The 19,031-nt window shown below is 45.3% G+C and overlaps 1 protein-coding gene across 1 annotated transcript in view; it reads right to left on the bottom strand.

The window, feature by feature from the left end:
• Positions 1-19,031, bottom strand: part of LOC117060850 (venom factor-like) — a 64,489-nt gene that overhangs the window by 5,271 nt on the left and 40,187 nt on the right. Inside the window, exons 27-37 of the mRNA XM_033173416.1 lie at positions 18,647-18,742; positions 15,871-16,021; positions 14,794-14,957; positions 13,123-13,281; positions 10,502-10,652; positions 8,426-8,480; positions 7,135-7,222; positions 5,928-6,017; positions 5,228-5,333; positions 3,565-3,654; positions 1,216-1,302 (exon numbers count right to left, since the gene is read on the bottom strand). Of these exons, the coding sequence (XP_033029307.1) occupies positions 1,216-1,302; positions 3,565-3,654; positions 5,228-5,333; positions 5,928-6,017; positions 7,135-7,222; positions 8,426-8,480; positions 10,502-10,652; positions 13,123-13,281; positions 14,794-14,957; positions 15,871-16,021; positions 18,647-18,742 (1,237 nt within the window). The remainder of the gene's footprint in view (positions 1-1,215; positions 1,303-3,564; positions 3,655-5,227; positions 5,334-5,927; positions 6,018-7,134; positions 7,223-8,425; positions 8,481-10,501; positions 10,653-13,122; positions 13,282-14,793; positions 14,958-15,870; positions 16,022-18,646; positions 18,743-19,031) is intronic.

The following is a 19,031-nucleotide window of genomic DNA, read 5'->3' as shown; positions in this document are numbered from 1 at the left end:
AAGATGGCTGCATGTTTCCCTCATATATGCCTTAACCTTGCTAGTGAGCTTGCATGACTCTGCATAATTTGTATGATTCCCCACCTAAAAAAAAATCTTAACTCCAAACAACAACAACAACAACAATAATAATATATTTATACCCTGCTCATCAGGCTGGGTTTCCCGAACCACTCTGGGTGGGTCCCAGCAGAATATTAAAAACACGATAAAACATCAGACATTAAAAACTTCCCTAAACAGGGCTGCCTTCACATGTCTTCTAAAAGTCAGATAGTTGTTTATTTCCTTGACATCTGATGGGAGGGCATTCCACAGGGCAGGTGCCACCACCGAGAAGGCCCTCTGCCTGGTTCCCTGTGACCTCACATCTCACAGGGAGGGAACCGCCAGAAGGCCCTCGGCGCTGGACCTCAGTGTCCGGGCAGAATGATGGGGGTGGAGACTGCAGGAGTTGCCAGAAGGAGGCTTACAAGGCACCATCCAACCGTCTTAGGGACCCCACTCCGGATTTGTGTATGGTTTACTCCTTAGCCTTTCTTCTCCTGAAGAGATCCCACAAGATAGCAGAGTTTTCCTTCTCTGAGATGGGTTACCTTCCCAGGTTGAAGGTAACTTGCCCTTCAGTTCCCTCTACAGCACGTGCAAAAACCATCTTCTTGACTACTCTCTCTACTCTGACTACATAGCCTACTCTGAAGTAATCCCACTGCGCTCAGTAGGTTTTACTCCCAGGTAAGTGGGTACAGATTTGAAGGAGAAATTCTTGAATTTAACTTCTCCCTTTGCTGTGCAACTCTCTATACATGGCTACACAGAAGTAATCCCTATTGAGTTCACTAAGACTCGTAACAAGTGGGTACAGGATTTGAATCTCCTAATAATCTTTAAAAATCTTAAATAAATAATAGGTCGTGATGCAGTCATAATTTCAGCACCCTTAAAGCCCACATGCTTCAATAAGAAAAACAGGTATGCTTTTAATTCTTCAACTGAAACCTATGAGGACTTTGAAGCAGAGGGGGCTGACCTCCAGATGTTGCTCAACTACAACTCCCATCATTCCTGAACTTTGGCCCTACAGACTCACGGGAGTGATAGCTCAGCCACTTCATTAGCCATATCACTCCACAATGTCCAGGGTTCTGCAGATGCAGCTGCTATTAACATCAAAGCACAGCCATTGCCTCATTTAGGAGAGTAAACTTCAGTTACCATAATCCACTCCTGGCTTGCAGGCTTCTGCAATTCGTAGCTGCAGATCCACCGGTTTCGTTGCCGTGTTGTAAATGGTGCAAGTTTCTTTGGGAGAAGAGCAGAGAGAGAAAATGAATGAAGAGATAGGAGATTTCCCTAGAAGTCCCCAGTTGTTTCTGGGAGTATTGTTAAACGGATGTGATCATTGTGGCTGCCAGGTGTTCAAATTAGGGCTGGGCTCCAACAGCAGCCCTAACAATTATTAACCACTGCGATCATCTTTAGTCATGAGTCTACCCCAGGAGATTTTAAGGCACTGCAGAGAGAATTAATAGTGAGGGGACATCACCTCTTTGATTGCAAATGGTGGCTCTGCTCACCTACCCACCAACCCCGTTTCCGGTGCCATCAGTGCCGGATTTACGTATAAGCTAAACAAGCTATAGCTTAGGGCCCCACTTCTTGGGGACCCCCAAAAAAATTAAAGGGAAAAAGAACTGGATGTACATTTCCAAAATATAAGATTAAAAGCAAATAAAATAAAACCTACATACAGCAACATTATTTTGTGTTGTGTAGGCTCCAATGATGTAAGTAACGGGTCCCCAATCATTTTAAGTTAGAGCTTAATAATAATTTCACTATTAATATACTTCTTCTTAATTGTATTTCACTATTAATATACTTCTTCATTGTATTTCAGTTCAACAATTACTTTGATAAAATACATATTTTTGTTATGTGCAAATGGCTATTAGGTCCATAAATTGCCATATAGCATGTATTCAACACACACACAAAAAAAACAGCGACAATTTGTTGTTGACAAAGGACAGCTGGACATATAAAGGGCCCCATTACCTTCAGTAGCTTAGGGCCTCATCAAACCTAAATCCGGCCCTGAGTGCCATCACCCCACAGCTGACTAGCTCCCCCTCCCTTTACAACTGACCCAAACCCCACCTCACCCACCTCTCCCTTCACAGCAGTGGCAGACTTTGGGCTCCCAAATTTCAGTGGAGTCCTGTGCACCGCTAAAATCTGGCACCCCCTGCTTGCCATACCCCATTCTACAGCATTGTTTTGGCGCTCCCTGCAGTGCGGCAAACAGTGCAACCGCAATGGTCACATCACTCTAAAACCACCTCTGCTCACCCAAACATCCCATCATGGCTCGTCCCACCCTCTCCTCTAATAGCTTGCCCCAAACTGCTCCCCTCCTTCCGCAGCCCTGTCCAAGCGTCTCCCTCATCCTTCACAGCTCATCCTACCTTTTAAAGGTGGGCATGCGCTTCTGAGAGCGGTTTTTTGAAACACCAGCCCTCCTCCGTCAAACCTTGCCGCAGTCACATTTTACAGGCCGCAGCAGGTGTTTCTCCCCTGAGCCGCCAGCCACCCATGCTTCCCATTCGCCTGACTGCCATCGTACTGGAGTTGGAGCAGCTGCCTGTTATCATCCACTCCAACTGCACCCTGATGACAGCCCTACAATTTTATGTATATATATAACTGTGAGGCTAGTTCCAGTTACAGGTAGGTAGCCGTGCCTGTCTGCCATAGTCAAAACAAAACAAAATAAAAAAAATCCTTCCAGTAGCACCTTAGAGACCAACTAAGTTTGTTCTTGGTATGAGCTTTCATGTGCATGCACACTTCTTCAGATACACACGAAATCGTGCATGCACATGAAAGCTCATACCAAGAACAAACTTAGTTGGTCTCTAAGGTGCTACTGGAAGGATTTTTTGTTTTGTTTTTTGTTTTGTGAGGCTAGTGACGTCTTTGCCTGTTAAAAAGAATTTTCAGCTTTGAAAAATCCCTCTTTTACATTTATCAAACAAAAGTTTAAAATGGAACTTTTTGACACCTTCTTGCCACTGAAATTAGTGAGATGGTATGTAGAGACTTGAAGTTAATTATAGCAGTGAAAAAGAATATATTCAATATTATTGCGGCATTTCACTGTATTTTAGATTATTTTTATTGTGCATTACCTGTTAGTATTATAAATATACTGTACATTGAAATATATGTTTGGTAAATGTAAAAGAAAGGAACCCGCCACTCCCTCCAGCTGAAAAATTTGCTATTTTTCATCTGATAATATAAAGTGCTAGAGCTCAAACCAAGTCCAAACCCATCATTAGTGATTTTGCCAAACCTTGTAAAGACCTGGTTCTTTTAATAGCAACCCCATCCCTCACTATGGCACCTTAGATCATGGATACACCCTAGATTAATTCCTGTAATTCAGAAACCACAAATGTCTACAGGACCTTTGTTTCCATGCTGACCAACCTTCCCCGCATCCCCAGAGCTGTGTTTGGGTGACTGGAAGCAGCATCTCTGCTTTGCAGCCTGCCTTACCTTCTGCACACCGGCAAACATCGCCATGGCATATCTTATCGAGGAGGCCACTGCCTTTGGAGGGATGGTAGAACTTGGTGCATTGCTCATCTGAAAGGAGGAATGAAAAGAGAGGCCCTTACTTCCACACTGACACGCCTGTGCGGCTCACCGATTTAATTCCCTGGTGGGGGGTTGATTCCAAAAGGAAAGCCTTAGGAAAGGCACAGAGCAGGAGTGGGTGACCCATTTCTCCCAAACGGAATATCAGTGAAACATCACCCTGACTTAATGCAGGGAAACCCATCAAGAGGGCTTTTTTGGAACGGTCACTACTTGGAAAGGAGAGAGTAGTACCCCAGCATTCCCTTCAAGTTCTGTACTCTATTCTTCAGGTAACGGTCTGAGGCTGGAAGTGTATTTTACTGCACAAATTGACCTATGCACAAATGCTCAGGCTCCTCAGTAAAGAAGGGCCTCTGATTTCCTGTGCTTAAGCATGGGCTAGGGAACCGCAGATATAATTCAGAAGTCACATGAAAAAATGTGGTTTATTGTTCTTTCTGACAATCGCATTGCAGGGGAGACTGTGGGCAAATATTTTCAGCAGATGTCGATCTGAGTTTGGTGGAGCCACCGGTGCTCAGTTAAAAGGGCTTGGCAGACCAGGTCGAGCCTGTGGGTAGCCAGCTCACCCTCCCTGGCCCTATAACACCGCAAGAGACCTTAAAGAGAGAGCAGGTATCCCGTCAAGCAGGTCAGCTCTTTGGCATGGCAAAATACCTTGGGACTGGCCCATCCTGCCCAAGAAGCCACCAAAAAAATCCACCCTTGCATGCTGCAGCAAAGCTGATTAGGACAATTGCTCACATTTCTATAGTATTCTGTCTTTCCTACGTGCACACACACCCTGGGTGGGTTAGTGCTAGAGCAGAGGAAACCAGGAGCCAGGCCACCCTGGTTTTGTTCACTGCCCTTGGAAGAAAATTATATCTGGCTGCTTAGAGCAGGGATGTCTTAGGGCTGGATGTTGCCGAGCTAAATGCTGCTTGTGGGTTTCTGCTCTCTTGTCATTACCTTTCTTCTTCTTACTTACTTCCTGGTTTATTTATTTCATAAAATTTATACACCACTTGTTTTGTAAAACAAAAACCAAAAAAAACCCCAACAACACCAAAGTAGTTTACAGAAAGATAAGATCGGGGTGGGGGGTGGGGAGATAAAAATTAAAACATACCAGAAGTTAAACTACTACAGTAAAACATATTTTCTAAGCATCTGGGTTGGCTTGACGAAACCAGAATGTTCTCAGCAGGCACCAAAAAGAACACAGTGAAGGCACCTGCTTGATATCAAGAGGCAGGGAGTCCCAAAGTGTAGGTGCGGCCGCACCAAATGGTCAGGTTTTGTCATTGCCTTTTGATGTTTTTGTGTGATATATTGCTCAGTTCTGCATTCATAAAATGGGGCCAAAAATACTTTCAGAAAAGTTATGTGCATGCTATTTGGTCAATACACCTATCTGGCTGGGTCCACGGGGAGAGTTGTAAGAGAATACAGCTTGCATTTTATGTCCTCAAGTTCACCAGAGCCCCAAGTCCCCGTTTTACACAAAGCTGTAGGGATCAGGCCCTAAGATACACAACTGAGGACAGCTTTCAGCTTACGCTGCGGTTGCTATTACCTAGATTATAATAGCTGTACACCTTGACAGATCCTGGCTGAATGAGACCAGCTTCAAAATACTTGTAAGCTTTAAATTGCAAACATTCATCGTCTTCATGAGAAACCTAGGATGGGAAGAGAAAAGAAAGAGCAAGTCTTTGTGTGCCAGTTTTCCACCAGAGAAGATAATCCATACAAGCTCCATATGTTCATGATTCCTGAACCCTAAGACTGTGCACCTAAACTGAACCTGAGAGTGCTCCTATAATTTTAAGAGTTGTGTGTAGAAAAGAAAAAAAACTACCAACTGTAGCTTCCTCCTGCACTACACAGCTCTAAGATAGGAAAAGCCACATAGTGAAATTCTTAGTTCTAAGCTATTCTTAAAAGATATGCAATGGCCTTTACTTTGGGCTGGGAAGACCTGTGTTTAAGGCTTGCCTGAACCAGGAAGTTTATTAGGCACCCTGAAGCAAATCATTTACCTCATGATTCAAAATACAGAATGGTAACACCTTCTCAAATTACATGGGGACTAGTGTGTATACCCATGAAGATAAAATGCTTCTCGCGCCAGCTCAAGAAAATAAAATAAAAATCCTGTAGAATGTATACACATAACCCACCCTCTAACTCACAGATACACACCAGCGCTAGTCTAGCTATGGTTACCTTAAGTTATGCCAGTTATTCCCAGAAACTCTCCTACAAGTATTTACCTTGTCCAGATAGATGATGAGGTTCCCTCTTTCAGACATGGCGTCGTTGATGTCAAACTTGGAGATGTATCTGTCGACTCCCTCAGAAAGCTGAACACAGAATGAGAACAATTGGCATCATTGGCAACAGGAGTTTCAGGTGACACAAGCAGGCATCCCCTCAGGGGTACAGCTGACCCTGCATTTCATCTAGAGGGAATTTGGAGGTGCCAGGCTCAATATACCGTAATTTTCTGTCTATTAGACGCCCCCATATATGACTTCCCCCTATTTTGGGGGACTCAATTTTAAGAAAATGAGGGGTGATGGCCTTGGCCCAAAGTTGCTGAGCCTCTCCCCCTACGCAGCTGCAGGCGGGAAACACTCCCTAGATCATTTCCCGCGCGCAACAGCATCGAGGGAAGTTGCGCTCTAGCTAGCCAGCCAGCCGGCTGTTTGGCTGGAGGGCACCTTCCCCCATGCTGCTGCGCACGGGAAACGATCCAAGGAGTGATTCCCATGTACAACAGCGTCGGGGAAAGCTGCACGCCGTCAGACAGCACCCCCAGATCGCTCCCCGTGCACAGTGGCATCAGGAGAAGCTGCACACCAGTGCCCCCAGATCGCTCACCGCATGCAGCGGCATCTCTCCCCCCCCCCCCGCATCATGCCACTATCCGTGTATTGGACGACCCGAGTTTTTTTTGACATTTTTGTGTCAAAAAACCTCATCCAGTACATGGAAAAATACGGTATGTATCTGAGGGATTTCAAGAGAGGTAGGATGAATTTTCATACGGTTAGAGAAATTTGTTAGGGAAATTCCACAGAATCCTCAGTCATTTCTCCCAAGGCAGGAGGAATGTTGAAATTCCTGCATGGAACAGAATCCCACGAGAGGTGGTGGACTCTCCTTCCTTGGAGGTTTTTAAGTAGAGGTTGGATGGCCATCTGTCATAGATGCTCTAACTGAAATTTCTGCATTGCAGGAGGTTGGACTAGATGACCCTTGGGTCCCCTCCAGTTCTATGATCCTCTGTTGCACCCAGCCCAGTAAGCTGCTGCCTCATAGCAGGAGAACTGGTGGCACATTTATGATAAACCCTAATCCATTCTCCCTGTGGATCTAATTTCAAGTTTTTATGCTGACCGCAGTGGATTTTCTAGTGCAATATTCTCAAAGAACAACTGAAGCAGTCATCTCTAGTGCCAAGGAAAGCTCACCTACCCTCTTAAGATCTTCAGTGTCAGGTGAAAAGCCAGTAAGCATGGAGACATCAATGATTGACATTGCAGCATCGGCCTTTCCAAGATACCTAGAATGAGGGACAGGGAAAATGACGCCAGAATGGATTTCATTGCCATTAACAATAGCATTAACATCAGAATTAACAATAACAATTTAAAACAATACGTCAACCAGCATGCTAAAGCTGATTGCAATCACAGAACGGGCAGCAGAAGTGAAAATATAGCATTGCTGTCAACTTCATCTGGACAAAAAGGAGTGCCTCTCCTTCCCATCTAAATGAAAATAATGTAAAGGCAAAGTGTGCCTCGCAAGGCCATTCTGTGGGCCACTGTATGTGAACCTCACTCCACCAAGCAGGCTTTCTCTGCAGATCTTAACAAACAGGCAGGCTGGCATGGGAGGAGGTGTTCTTTCTGTTATTTGGGGCAAAAGTCATTGAACACTTTGTGTGGTGTAGTGGTTAAGAGTGGTAGTCTCGTAATCTGGTGAACCGGGTTCGCATCTCCGCTCCTCCACATGCAGCTGCTGGGTGACCTTGGGCTAGTCACACTTCTCTGAAGTCTCTCAGCCCCACTCACCTCACAGAGTGTTTGTTGTGGGGGAGGAAGGGAAAGGAGAATGTTAGCTGCTTTGAGACTCCTTCGGGTAGTGATAAAGCGGGATATCAAATCCGAACTCTTCTTTTTTAAAAAAAAAAAAAAAATTTGGACAGCTTGCTTGATGCACAGTGGTTATGTAGGTGTGCAATACAAACTGCAAAACCACAACTGAGCAACCTACCGTGGCTTAAAATCTCGATTGTTTAGCTATTTCAATAGACTCTCTAGTGTTCAAAATTGGAATCATTCGTTTATCTTGTGTTCCTTTTGCTTGCTGAGGGCTTATCCATGCTTTCCTTTTGCCCCACACTTTCCAGACACAGGCCAATGCTTCAAAGCTCCGTGTCCAAGTGTTCCCTCCCCGGAGTTTTGTGGTTTTGCTCCAATTCAGTGGTAAAAGTGGGTTTTTGCGGGGAAATCTCCAGTGGGGGGGGGGGAGAGCACTCGGATACAAAGCTATGAAGTTCAAACCATGCCTGGAAAGCATGAAGGAAAGGTAACTGCAGATAAGCCCAGAGACTATGGTGCAGTCAACCACCCTACAAATCCCAATCCTGAAACCAGAGAAGCCTTTGGTTGTTAAGCAACAATTTCTGCTTCTCCCAGTTGTTGCTTCGAATGTTCAGTGATGGTGACCCACATCTATCTTGAAAGCCCCAAATGCTCACCTGGCGCAGATGTTGATCTTGACTGCTCCCTTGGCTCCCTTTTCCTGCCCTTTAACTTGTAATTGGGGGGGGGGGAAGCACAAAGAATTAGTCACTTTGTGGAAATTCCTTGCTGTTAGGTGTTTCAAAAAAAGAGTAACAGGCTTGATTGTCCAACTAAGATCCATACTTGCCATTGCTGGCCTATCCACTAATAGGCCTCTTCCCAAAGAATGTCATGGCCATGACTGGGGATGTGGGGCTCTCCAGATGTTGTTGGACCACAACCCTTCATCCCTGACCACTTGCCATGCTGCCTGCGGCTGATGAGACTTGGAGTCCAACAACTTCTCTGCTCTAAAGCTTGCTTCCAGTATCACAACTGGGCTGGGGTCAGGGAAAAGGAGTTGGGCCAAATGAGTGCAATGAGGGGAGGGGAAGGAGGGGGGTCCATGCAGCTTCCTTTGCCCACACATCCCTACTGATTTTAACATCAGACCCACCCTTCCCAGACAAGTGATTAGACAAACATTTGCTGCTGTCACATGTAGCTTGGCCCTTGCGATTGCTGTTCACCTTGGACATTTTGACACCTGAAGTCTGCAGTGCTCTCTTCCCTGGAGGTGCTTTGTGATGTTGTTTATAGCAGGCATATCCAACAGGTAGATTGTGATCTACCGGTAGATCACCGGACGTCTGTGGTAGATCCACCGGTAGATCAGTGGCTCCCCCCAAAGAAGCTGAAAAACTTTGGTTCCCCTAAAAAAAGCTCAGCATCTTTGCCCTGCACCCCTAAAATGACCCGAACCACCAAAAATAGGGCTTTCCTTCTTTAAAAAAAGCTCAGTGTTGCTTTCCTCTTCCATAAAGCTCAACAACTTTGACCTGAACCCCTAAAAAGGGGGTAGATCACTGCCAGTTTTTAACTCTGTGAGTAGATCGCTGTCTCTTGGAAGTTGGCCACTCCTGGTTTATAGCATGTGTTATAGAGTGGGATCTGGAGGACTTGTTCAAAGTTCAGTACCACCAGAGTGAGTGGTATTGAACAAGCCAAGCAGTGTTTCAGTTCTGACTGGCAGATTATACAGATTATACGATTCATCACTGTTTGAATTCTTTTTTTGTTTTGTTCTCCCTAATATTTTTTAAAAGATACAACTATTTAAAGGATTGTTCTTGGGTAAATCTTGCACTATCCCTCCTTCTGGCATTGTCTCGCCTTCCTTTTCCAAGCCCTTTTGCCTTTTTTTCTTCTCTCTACACCCTGGCCTAGTTTTCAGGTGGGGTTTTTCCCCCCACCATTCTACCCATATTCACCTGGTTAATTTTATACGAATTTCTTTCAGCAGTAGATAAACAAGCAAGACCACTCTTTGTACAGGTACACCTGGAGTACCATGCCCAGTTCAGGGTCCCGTAGTTCAAGGAGGATATTGACAAGCTAGAATGTGTGTAGAGGAGGGCGAACAAGATGACCAGGGGTCTGGAAACCATGCCTTATGAGGAACGGTTGAAGGAGCTGGGTATGTTTAGCCTAAAGAAAAGGATGATCTGATAGCCATCTTCAAGTATTTGAAGTGCTGCCACATGGAAGTGTGCAGAGGAGAGCGAACAAGATGGCCAGGGGTCTGGAAACCATGCCTTATGAGGAACGGTTGAAGGAGCTGGGTATGTTTAGCCTAAAGAAAAGGATGATCTGATAGCCATCTTCAAGTATTTGAAGTGCTGCCACATGGAAGACCGAGCAAGCTTGTTTTCTCCTGCTCTGGAAGGTTTCAAATTACAATGAAGGGAATTCTGACTAAAAATTACGAAAAACTTTCTGATGGTGATAGCTGTTTGACAGCGTAATGGACTACCTCAGAAGGTGGTGGATTCTCCTTCAATCGAGGTTTCTAAAGAGAGGTTGGTATCTGTCATAGATTCTTTAGCTGTGATTCCTGCATTGCGGGGGGTTAAACTAAATGACCCTTGTGGTCCCTTTCCAACTCTACAATTCTATTATTCTACTGGTTTCAGAAAACAACCGCCTAGGTCATCACTCTTCTAGGAAGCACATGTAGTTCTAGAAAATCTAAACCCACCCCTCAAACTTACGCAGTGGGACATCTTCAACAGAAACTCGCAGAGAAAAATTCTTGCACTGCTCTGCCTCCTCCCGTATCTTTGCATTATACACTGTCACAACAGTCATAGTTGCTTTTCCCGTGCCGGTTGCTTTCACAGTGAAATCTTGATTGAGCTTGGTCTAAAGAAACAAAGAGGGTTAGTATACTTTTGGATTGTGTTCTCTACTGACTGACGTCATTTTACTGATTATTATTACTGTTTTATTTTTTCTGTTGTAGTGTGGCTTGAACTAGAGGTAAAGGTAAAGGTAAAGGGACCCCTGACCATTAGGTCCAGTCGTGTCCGACTCTGGGGTTGTGGCGCTCATCTTGCGTTACTGGCCGAGAGAGCTGGCGTACAGCTTCCGGGTCATGTGGCCAGCATGACTAAGCCGCTTCTGGTGAATCAGAGCAACGCATGGAAATGCCGTTTACCTTCCCACCGGAGCGGTACCTATTTATCTACTTGCACTTTGACGTGCTTTCGAACTGCTAGGTGGGCAGGAGCTGGGACCGAGCAATGGGAGCTCACCCCATCGCAGGGATTCAAACCGCCGACCTTCTGATCAGCAAGCCCTAGGCTCTGTGGTTTAACCCACAGCGCCACCTGGGTCCTAGAGGCAGGATACAAATAAATAAACATTTAATGTGTATGCGTGGCAGTCAGCATGCAGGAAAAGAAGTTGATATAGAGAAGGACACGATGTATGTTCTGAGGACACAATGTATTCCCAGTGCACAACCCATTAAAATGAAAGCAAACTACTCTGCACAACTCACAATTATTATTTTAAATATTGTAATAAATAAAAAAGACGGAATAGGTAGGTTTAGCTAGCAGCAATGGAAATCAAACTCTAAAAACTTAGACAGTGAGATCTGAAGAGCTAGCTATATCTGCTCTAAATTTCAAGCCAGCCCGTACTCTGTTTTGGGTTCATTTTACTAACAATGCTCTTGAATCACCAATCGGCGGACAGATATGTGATATTCTTTCCCAGACTGAGTTCAGAGGAAGCACATCCTCTAGACTGTAGCTGAAACAACTGCACACAGTGCTGATACACTGGCCTTTGCAATGATTACAAAGCCTACTCATGGCATTCAGAGCAGTTTGTTTTTTTAAATGAATAATAAAAAAGTCGCAAGCAAATCTTAATCTGACAAACTTGCAAAATTCCTGGAAAAAATAACTTTTTAAAAAGTGGACAGCCCACCTGAAGCATGGAGAGTAGAAGCAAAGAGGTAATCAGCACCATATCTGCAGGAAGTATGTGTGTCATTTGAGGGGCAAAACGTTAGGGAACCTGAACTCTCAAGTATTGTTAGGCATTTGTGGGTGCCAGACTCCCCTAAATTCCTGGGTCCAGTAGGTGTTAGAATTTAATCAGGGCTTGGGAGGTTAAAGTGGATGCCAGATGCCTAATGCCTGGACCCAGATTTTTCCGTGTTCAGGCGATTGCCTGGGAGATGGGCCATTAAGAGGGCAAAGGAAAGGTAATGAGCCATTAATGTGCCTGATGGGAATTGGGTGGAGCCCCTCCTGCAGCTCTGATATAGAAGAACAAAAACCAGAGTTTAAAATTGCGAGTTTGGCTGTGGTGTGATTTGGAGGGGGGGAGTTGCAGGCTGGTAAAGGCAGCAAGCTGGAGAGAGGGTCAGAGCACTATGGGAGAAACAAGTCCCTCTTGTAGTGCTAATGCCGTGTAAATATATATGTGTAAATAAAGTATACATCATAAAGACACTACAGTCTCTGCTGTGCCTCATTTCCAAAAAGAATCATGGAGCCTGGGTGAGTGCCTGGAACCCCTGGAATTTCACATCACTCAGAGAATGGGGTGACATGCCACAATATAAAAAACACACACACAGCAGCCCCTTTTTGCAGATGGACCACAGATGCACCCTCCCAGCTAAGGAATTTGGGGAATTATTGCTCTGAGTCTGTACTTTTTAATAGCTGGGATTGAGTCTGGGCTTATCCACACTTAACTTTTGCCAGGCACAGGTTTGCACTTAAAAGTTGTGTGTCTGAGCGGTTTGGTTTGGTTTGCCCTTTCCCTGTGAAAATCCACTCTTCCAGGGCTCAGCTGGAGCAAACGTTAATCTGGTTTTTTTGCAGATTGCTGTTTGTTCCTATTGAGCGTTAAAGAGCAGGTTTTGGGAAAGCTTCAAAGCAACAAAAAGGAGTGGGGAACTTGGACACAGAGCTTTAAAGTGCGTACTGTGGAAAGAGCAGAGGAAAAGTAAGTGTATAAGCCAGGCTTCCTCAACCTCAGCCCTCCAGATGTTTTTGGCCTACAACTCCCATGATCCCTAGCTAGCAGGACCAGTGGTCAGGGATGATGGAAATTGTAGTCTCAAAACATCTGAAGGGCTGAGGTTGAGGAAGCCTGGTATAAGCCCTCAGTTATGGTGTTGGGCAGTGGTCGCTTCAAAGTGACAGTAGTTTACTGAGGTATTTCATATGGTTTTGTTTCATTGAGCATTATGTTGCAAGGTGCGTTAGAAATCTAACCACGGAGTAATAAACAAAATGTTCATGGCTGGCATCCGTCTTGTCTTGAGAGACAATGGAAGTAAATGGAAGTAAAAACAATGCTGTACCTCTGTTGACCGGGTAACAAGGGCATTCGCATACTCAATCCTGACAGTAAATGGATTTTGACGTTCTGGCAGTTTAATAGAAACATCCAAGTTCAGGTCCTTATGGGTAGGGACGTCAATCTCATACTGGGCAAGAGCTTGGAATACCATGATGGTTGCCTGAAATGGGAGGAAGAAGATGAGAGTTTAGTGAGTTCAGCTTGCGGTGCCCACCTAGACATAGAGGAAATGACAGTTTGCTAATGGAGGTTACCAGGAAACTGGAGCACACTCAGGGACAAATCTTTCAATTTTGGTCTCTCTCAAGTTTCTCACTTCCCCAAACTTAAATTCAGTTCTTCACATTTCCACAGCAACTAGCAAGTTGGTGAAAATTTCTCCTAATTGACAGATTTTTGTGTTTTGAAACATTTTTACAAATAGGTTCTCCTAATATATAGTGTGTTTTTATGTATTATTTTTACTAAAATATGCATTCCTGCCCACTTTCCCCTAATATATTAATTTTTGTACACAGAGTGGAATTCAGTGACGCTCTAAGTGACTACACAGAACCAGTGCTGTCAAGTATCCCGTTTTCCCCGGGATTCTCCCTTATTTCAAGCAGTTTCCCGCTGCTCTCCCTTATTTTTTATTTCCCTTAAATTTCCCGTTTTTAATGGAAGCAGCTCCTCCCCTGCTGGCCAGGGACTGGGTGGGAAGACCTCGCCTACTTGGAGAGAAAAGCCTCAGCCCTCAAAGCAAGTGGGAGCCATTTCCCGTGCTTACAGGGGGGTGTATTCCTCCCCCTGCATCAGCCCCTATCCGTTGCCGCCGAGCCCCTCAGCCGGCCAATAGGGTTAGCTGGTGGGCGGAGCCTGGCTGCCTTTGAGCAGCTGCTGCTTCCTGTCCTGTTTTGATGGGATAGGTGAGACTGCTGATCCCTTATTTTCAAATCCGAAACTTGACAGCTATGCACAGAACCATTTGTACTCGCATAATGGGACTCCCCCCATTGTTCACTTTCCTTGTTCCTAGAAAGCACAGGTATGAGCAGTCTTTCCCTTGCCCCAGTCCTTTCCCAGGGAAAACCTGCTCTTTAGTGCTAAATCAGAGCAAATAGGCAGGGAATTGTTTTGTATTCTGCAGGTAAAGGTAAAAAGGTAAAGGACCCCTGGGTGGTTAAGTCCACTCAAAGGCAACTTTAGGGTATGGCGCTCATTTCGCTTTCAGGCTGAGGGAGCCGGTGTTTGTCCACAGACAGCTTTCCGGGTTGTGTGGCCAGCATGACTAAACAGCTTCTGGCACAACAGGACACAGTGACAAGTGCCAAAGCGCACAGAAATGCCATTTACCTTTCCACCGCAGTGGTACCTATTTATCTACTTGCACTGCTAGGTTGGCAGGAGCTGGGAGAGAGCAACAGGACCTCACCCCATTGTGCAGATTCGAACCGCTGACCTTCTGATCAGCAAGCCCAAGAGGCCCAGTGGTTTAGACCACAGCTCCACCCGCGTCCCTTTTATTCTGCAGGTAAAGCATTCTATCATAAGAGCCCCCACCAGCAAAAAGTGGTATAGCCTAGACCAGGCTGGGCACTCAGAACTAGATGCTAACACAGGCTACAGTTCAGTTTTTAAGCAGTCCAACTGCTGTTGACAGCAGCAGAAGGAGAATAAAGCAAACCATCACCTGGGTTTGTCCATACGTCCCTCCATAATAATTCTGCTCCGTCAGCCATTTGACTATGGGACCAGCACCATCAAATTTCTTCATTTTCAGCAAGGCCAGCAGAGCATAGGATGTGCCTTCAATGTTGTAGGTGCGAGCATTATGTTCCTCCCAGCGATTCTTACCTATATATCAGCAATGAAACAGATCCTCATTAAACAGATCCCGGTGGGCGGGTGAGCTCAATGTCCTAAGGATCCGCCCAATTCCCATCACTTTCCATTAAGAGATGATCAATGTACTACATAATACATTATAAGTTAAAAACTGCCTGTCACTTGCCTGCAAGCGCCCTCCCCACCCACCAGCCATTGGCCAAGCTGCTGTGATGCTATGGTATGTTTACGAACAAATTTACAACAGCTATAGAAGAGGAGTAATCAGTCACAGAATTCTGAAAACCAGTGCAAGAAACAAAACATCTGTTTGTCATAGAATGGTATAATTGGAAGGGATCCCAAGTGTCATCCAGACCACCCCCCTTGTTTGAAAGGAAGAAGCCAGCAACAATTAAAAGACAGCCCTGAGGCACATCCACACAGGCACAAATACCCACATCCACACGGCATTTCAGCCATTCTTTTTCAGGCTTCACACACTGATTCCATGAACTGGGACTCAAACATCGCTTCTGCCCCTCACCTGCTCAAGCATCCCCTTCCAACAAGGAAAGCAAATGCCAAAAGTCCCTTTCCCCTCCACTGTTGTATTTGGCTTCATTTGGCACCCACAACCACCGTGGGGCCTTTCCTTCCTTGCTGCTCTGCAGACACAGCCTTTCCATTTCTCCCCAACAGCAGAAGGAACAAGGCAGCCAGGAGGGAGAGGGAAGGGTGCATGGAAGCAGGATATACTCCCTTGTTACTCTGGAAAGCATTCCTAGTTCACGCAGGACAGCCGCATACAGGCTGCTTTTGGCCTGGCTGGTACCACTGTCCTCCTTCCTAGAAGTCTTCCAAGATGCTCCTTACATGAACAGCTCGTCTTCAAAACCTGACCATGTTTCTTCTTGCATTGAGTGTGCTGCCGCAAACGTACCTTTTGATGCTGCCATGAGTACCCTGTCATCATCAAGCCTTCCTGCCAGGGCTAAAGCATAAGCCGTGAGGGCCACGGTGTAAGGTCTTTGCAACATCTCATATTGTCTTAATAAATACTCAGAAGCTTTGGTGATGCTGCTCTCTAGAATCTGGATGAGGAGAAGAGAAGAGAAGAGAAGAGAAGTAGATATGTTAGGAGTGTTTGGGGGAGCAAACACAGTGTTATGTGTTCCTGTGCTTCTGAGTAGTGAGAGGTTCCAGGGGAAGCATTACTGAGATCAGTATCCTTTGGTTTAGAAATATACAAGCAAAGCATAATGGGAACAAATGGGCACTCCTACAGCAGGCAGCTGATCCTCAGAGACCAGCTTATGCAGCTATCTCAGCCATAATCTTGCTCGTTTATAAATTAATACCCCAACATTCCAATTTCAAAACCTATAGAAATGCCCAAGACAACTTCCATAAGTGAAAGCCAATTAAGTCACATTTAACCAGATGTAAAACACACAATTGAATTATGGTGCTGGAGGAGACTCTTGAGAGTCCCATGGACTGCAAAAAGATCAAACTTATCCATTCTTAAAGAAATCAGCCCTGAGTGCTCACTGGAAGGACAGATCCTGAAGTTGAGGCTCCAGTACTTTGGCCACCTCATGAGAAGAGAAGACTCCCTAGAAAAGACCCTGATGTTGGGAAAGATGGAGGGCACAAGGAGAAGGGGACGACAGAGGACGAGATGGTTGGACAGTGTTCTCAAAGCTACCAACATGAGTTTGACCAAACTGCGGGAGGCAGTGGAGGATAGGGGTGCCTGGCGTGCTCTGGTCCATGGGGTCACGAAGAATCGGACATGACTGAATGACTGAACAACAACAACAACAACAACAACAACAAAAACACACATACACAAATATCTGCAGGTATCATAATTGTATGGAGCTTTGGGCTTGGAGAAAGGTGAGGCCAAAATGCCCTCTCCTCTCTCACAACCTTATTTGTGGCTGATGAAATATGGAGCGGTCCATTGGGGAGAGAGGACTGGAGTTGCCACTGCCTCCCAGAGTCAAAGGAGGGGGGGGTTAATTCCTGCTGCAAAAGTGGTCATACAGTGGAGATAAAGATTCTTATCTGGAATGATGCTAAATTCTGAAGGGAAGTGAGGAGTTCCATCACCAAAACTAAACAGAAAACCACGCTGCCACCTGCAGTTAGAAACACACATACACACTGAACCTATTTGGCGATTTTCACCACCACCATCACCAAGCAGCAGCCTGTGTCACTGTCACTGCAGGTTACCTGGATGGAGTTCAGGTAGGGAGGTGACGGGATCTGGCCTGCCACCGGCTCACTGGTGGAAGCACAGGATTGGCTCGAGTGGCATGCCTGAGCAATCTCAACCTCGCTGCTGCCCTGCCTAACCCCATCCAGCTAAACTGCAGTGATACTGGAGTTGGAAAGATGGTTCTACCTCATCATATTGGCTGCTTATCTTATTGACCACTACATCACTGCAAGTGGTCTCCAATTTCTGCTCTCCTTTCAGCTCCCCATCCCCTAAACTGTGAGCTAGCACTACAGAGGGGGGAAAGAGTGATTATGCAACTCACTAAAAGGCACCCAAAGCCTTACTGAAATGAAGGTATGACGCAGCACAGCCATAGCAAAAAGTGGACAATGTGAGAAAGAGCTGAGAATGTGATTATGTTGTAAAAGAGTATTGGGAAATGATATATAATAAATTGGAAAAAAAATGTTTAAAAGTACCTTTCCAAAGAAAAACCCCAGAGTCATTTGTGTTGGGGATGATTCAGAGGGAACTTTCCACATGTCAAAAATGACTATTTATGTATGCTACTACTGTGGCCCATGTTTTGTTAGCCCAAAAATGGAAAACAAGCAAGGTCCCAACTAAAGAAGAATGGCAACTTAAACTGATGGAATATGCGCAGCTTGCAGATTTAATTTATGGATTAAGAAGAAGAAGAAGAGGAAGAAGAGTTTGGATTTGATATCCCACTTTTCACTACCCGAAGGAGTCTCAAAGCGGCTAACATTCTCCTTTCCCTTCCTCCCCCACAACAAACACTCTGTGAGGTGAGTGGGGCTGAGAGACTTCAAAGAAGTGTGACTAGCCCAAGGTCACCCAGCAGCTGCATGTGGAGGAGCGGAGACGCGAACCCGGTTCCCCAGATAACGAGTCTACCGCTCTTAACCACTACACCACACTGTCAGGGGTCAGCAACCTTTTTCAGCCGTGAGCCGGTCCACCGTCCCTCAGACCATGTGGTGGGCCGGACTATATTTTGGGGAGAAAAAATGAACAAATTCCTATGCCCCACAAATAACCCAGAGATGCATTTTAAATAAAAGGACACATTCTTCTCATGTAAAAACACGCTGATTCCCGGGCCGTCCACAGGCCAGATTGAGAAGGCGATTGGGCCACATCCAGCCCACAGGCCTTAGGTTGCCTACCCCTGGATTAAGAGAACAAGAGAAATGTACGTTTAAAGAAGATTGGAAAATGTTTACTAAATATATGGGTGAAAATTGTGTTGATTTAAAAACGCTGGTAGCATTAAGATAAATTCAACAGTGTAAATCAGTTTTGATGGATGTAACGATGGATTAACGCATGGTTTAGTTCATATAAAATATGCAGGGATGTATGGTATGCAAAATGAACCATGGAAAGAGAAGAAGGGAAGTCATTGATTTACAAGGTGACCATATCTTATAATGTCTCTTGCCACTTCAGGGGTACTTACATTGACTTGATCCTTGCAGATGTCTTTGGACTCCAGCAATGCAATCAGGACGAAAGCAGTTAATGACGCATCTGGTTCAGCGCCCTTATAACCTCCCTGGAAGGAAGCAGAGGGGGGTGGGCAAGAACAATTGGATGTGTTTGGCTCACACAAACAGATCTCCCACCAAAAACATAGCTCAGAAGTACAGGCAGTTGGGGAGTGGTGTGGAGGCAAGGGAAGCAAGCCTGAACATATCAGAATTTTGACAAGCTTAGAAAATTAAGAGCCCAAAGGATTTTAAAAGACATATATGTCTTCCCCTTTCCCCCATCTTTTGCAGATTGCATATCCCATGGGAAGCTATTTGCCTTGGTGGTTTGCACAACGATAACACTACAGGGAA

This window comes from Lacerta agilis, chromosome 16 (genome assembly GCF_009819535.1).
Source record: "Lacerta agilis isolate rLacAgi1 chromosome 16, rLacAgi1.pri, whole genome shotgun sequence".
Classification (NCBI taxonomy): domain Eukaryota; kingdom Metazoa; phylum Chordata; class Lepidosauria; order Squamata; family Lacertidae; genus Lacerta; species Lacerta agilis.
The sequence above is the reverse complement of the archived record's forward strand: the minus strand, read 5'-3'. Positions and strand labels throughout refer to the sequence as shown.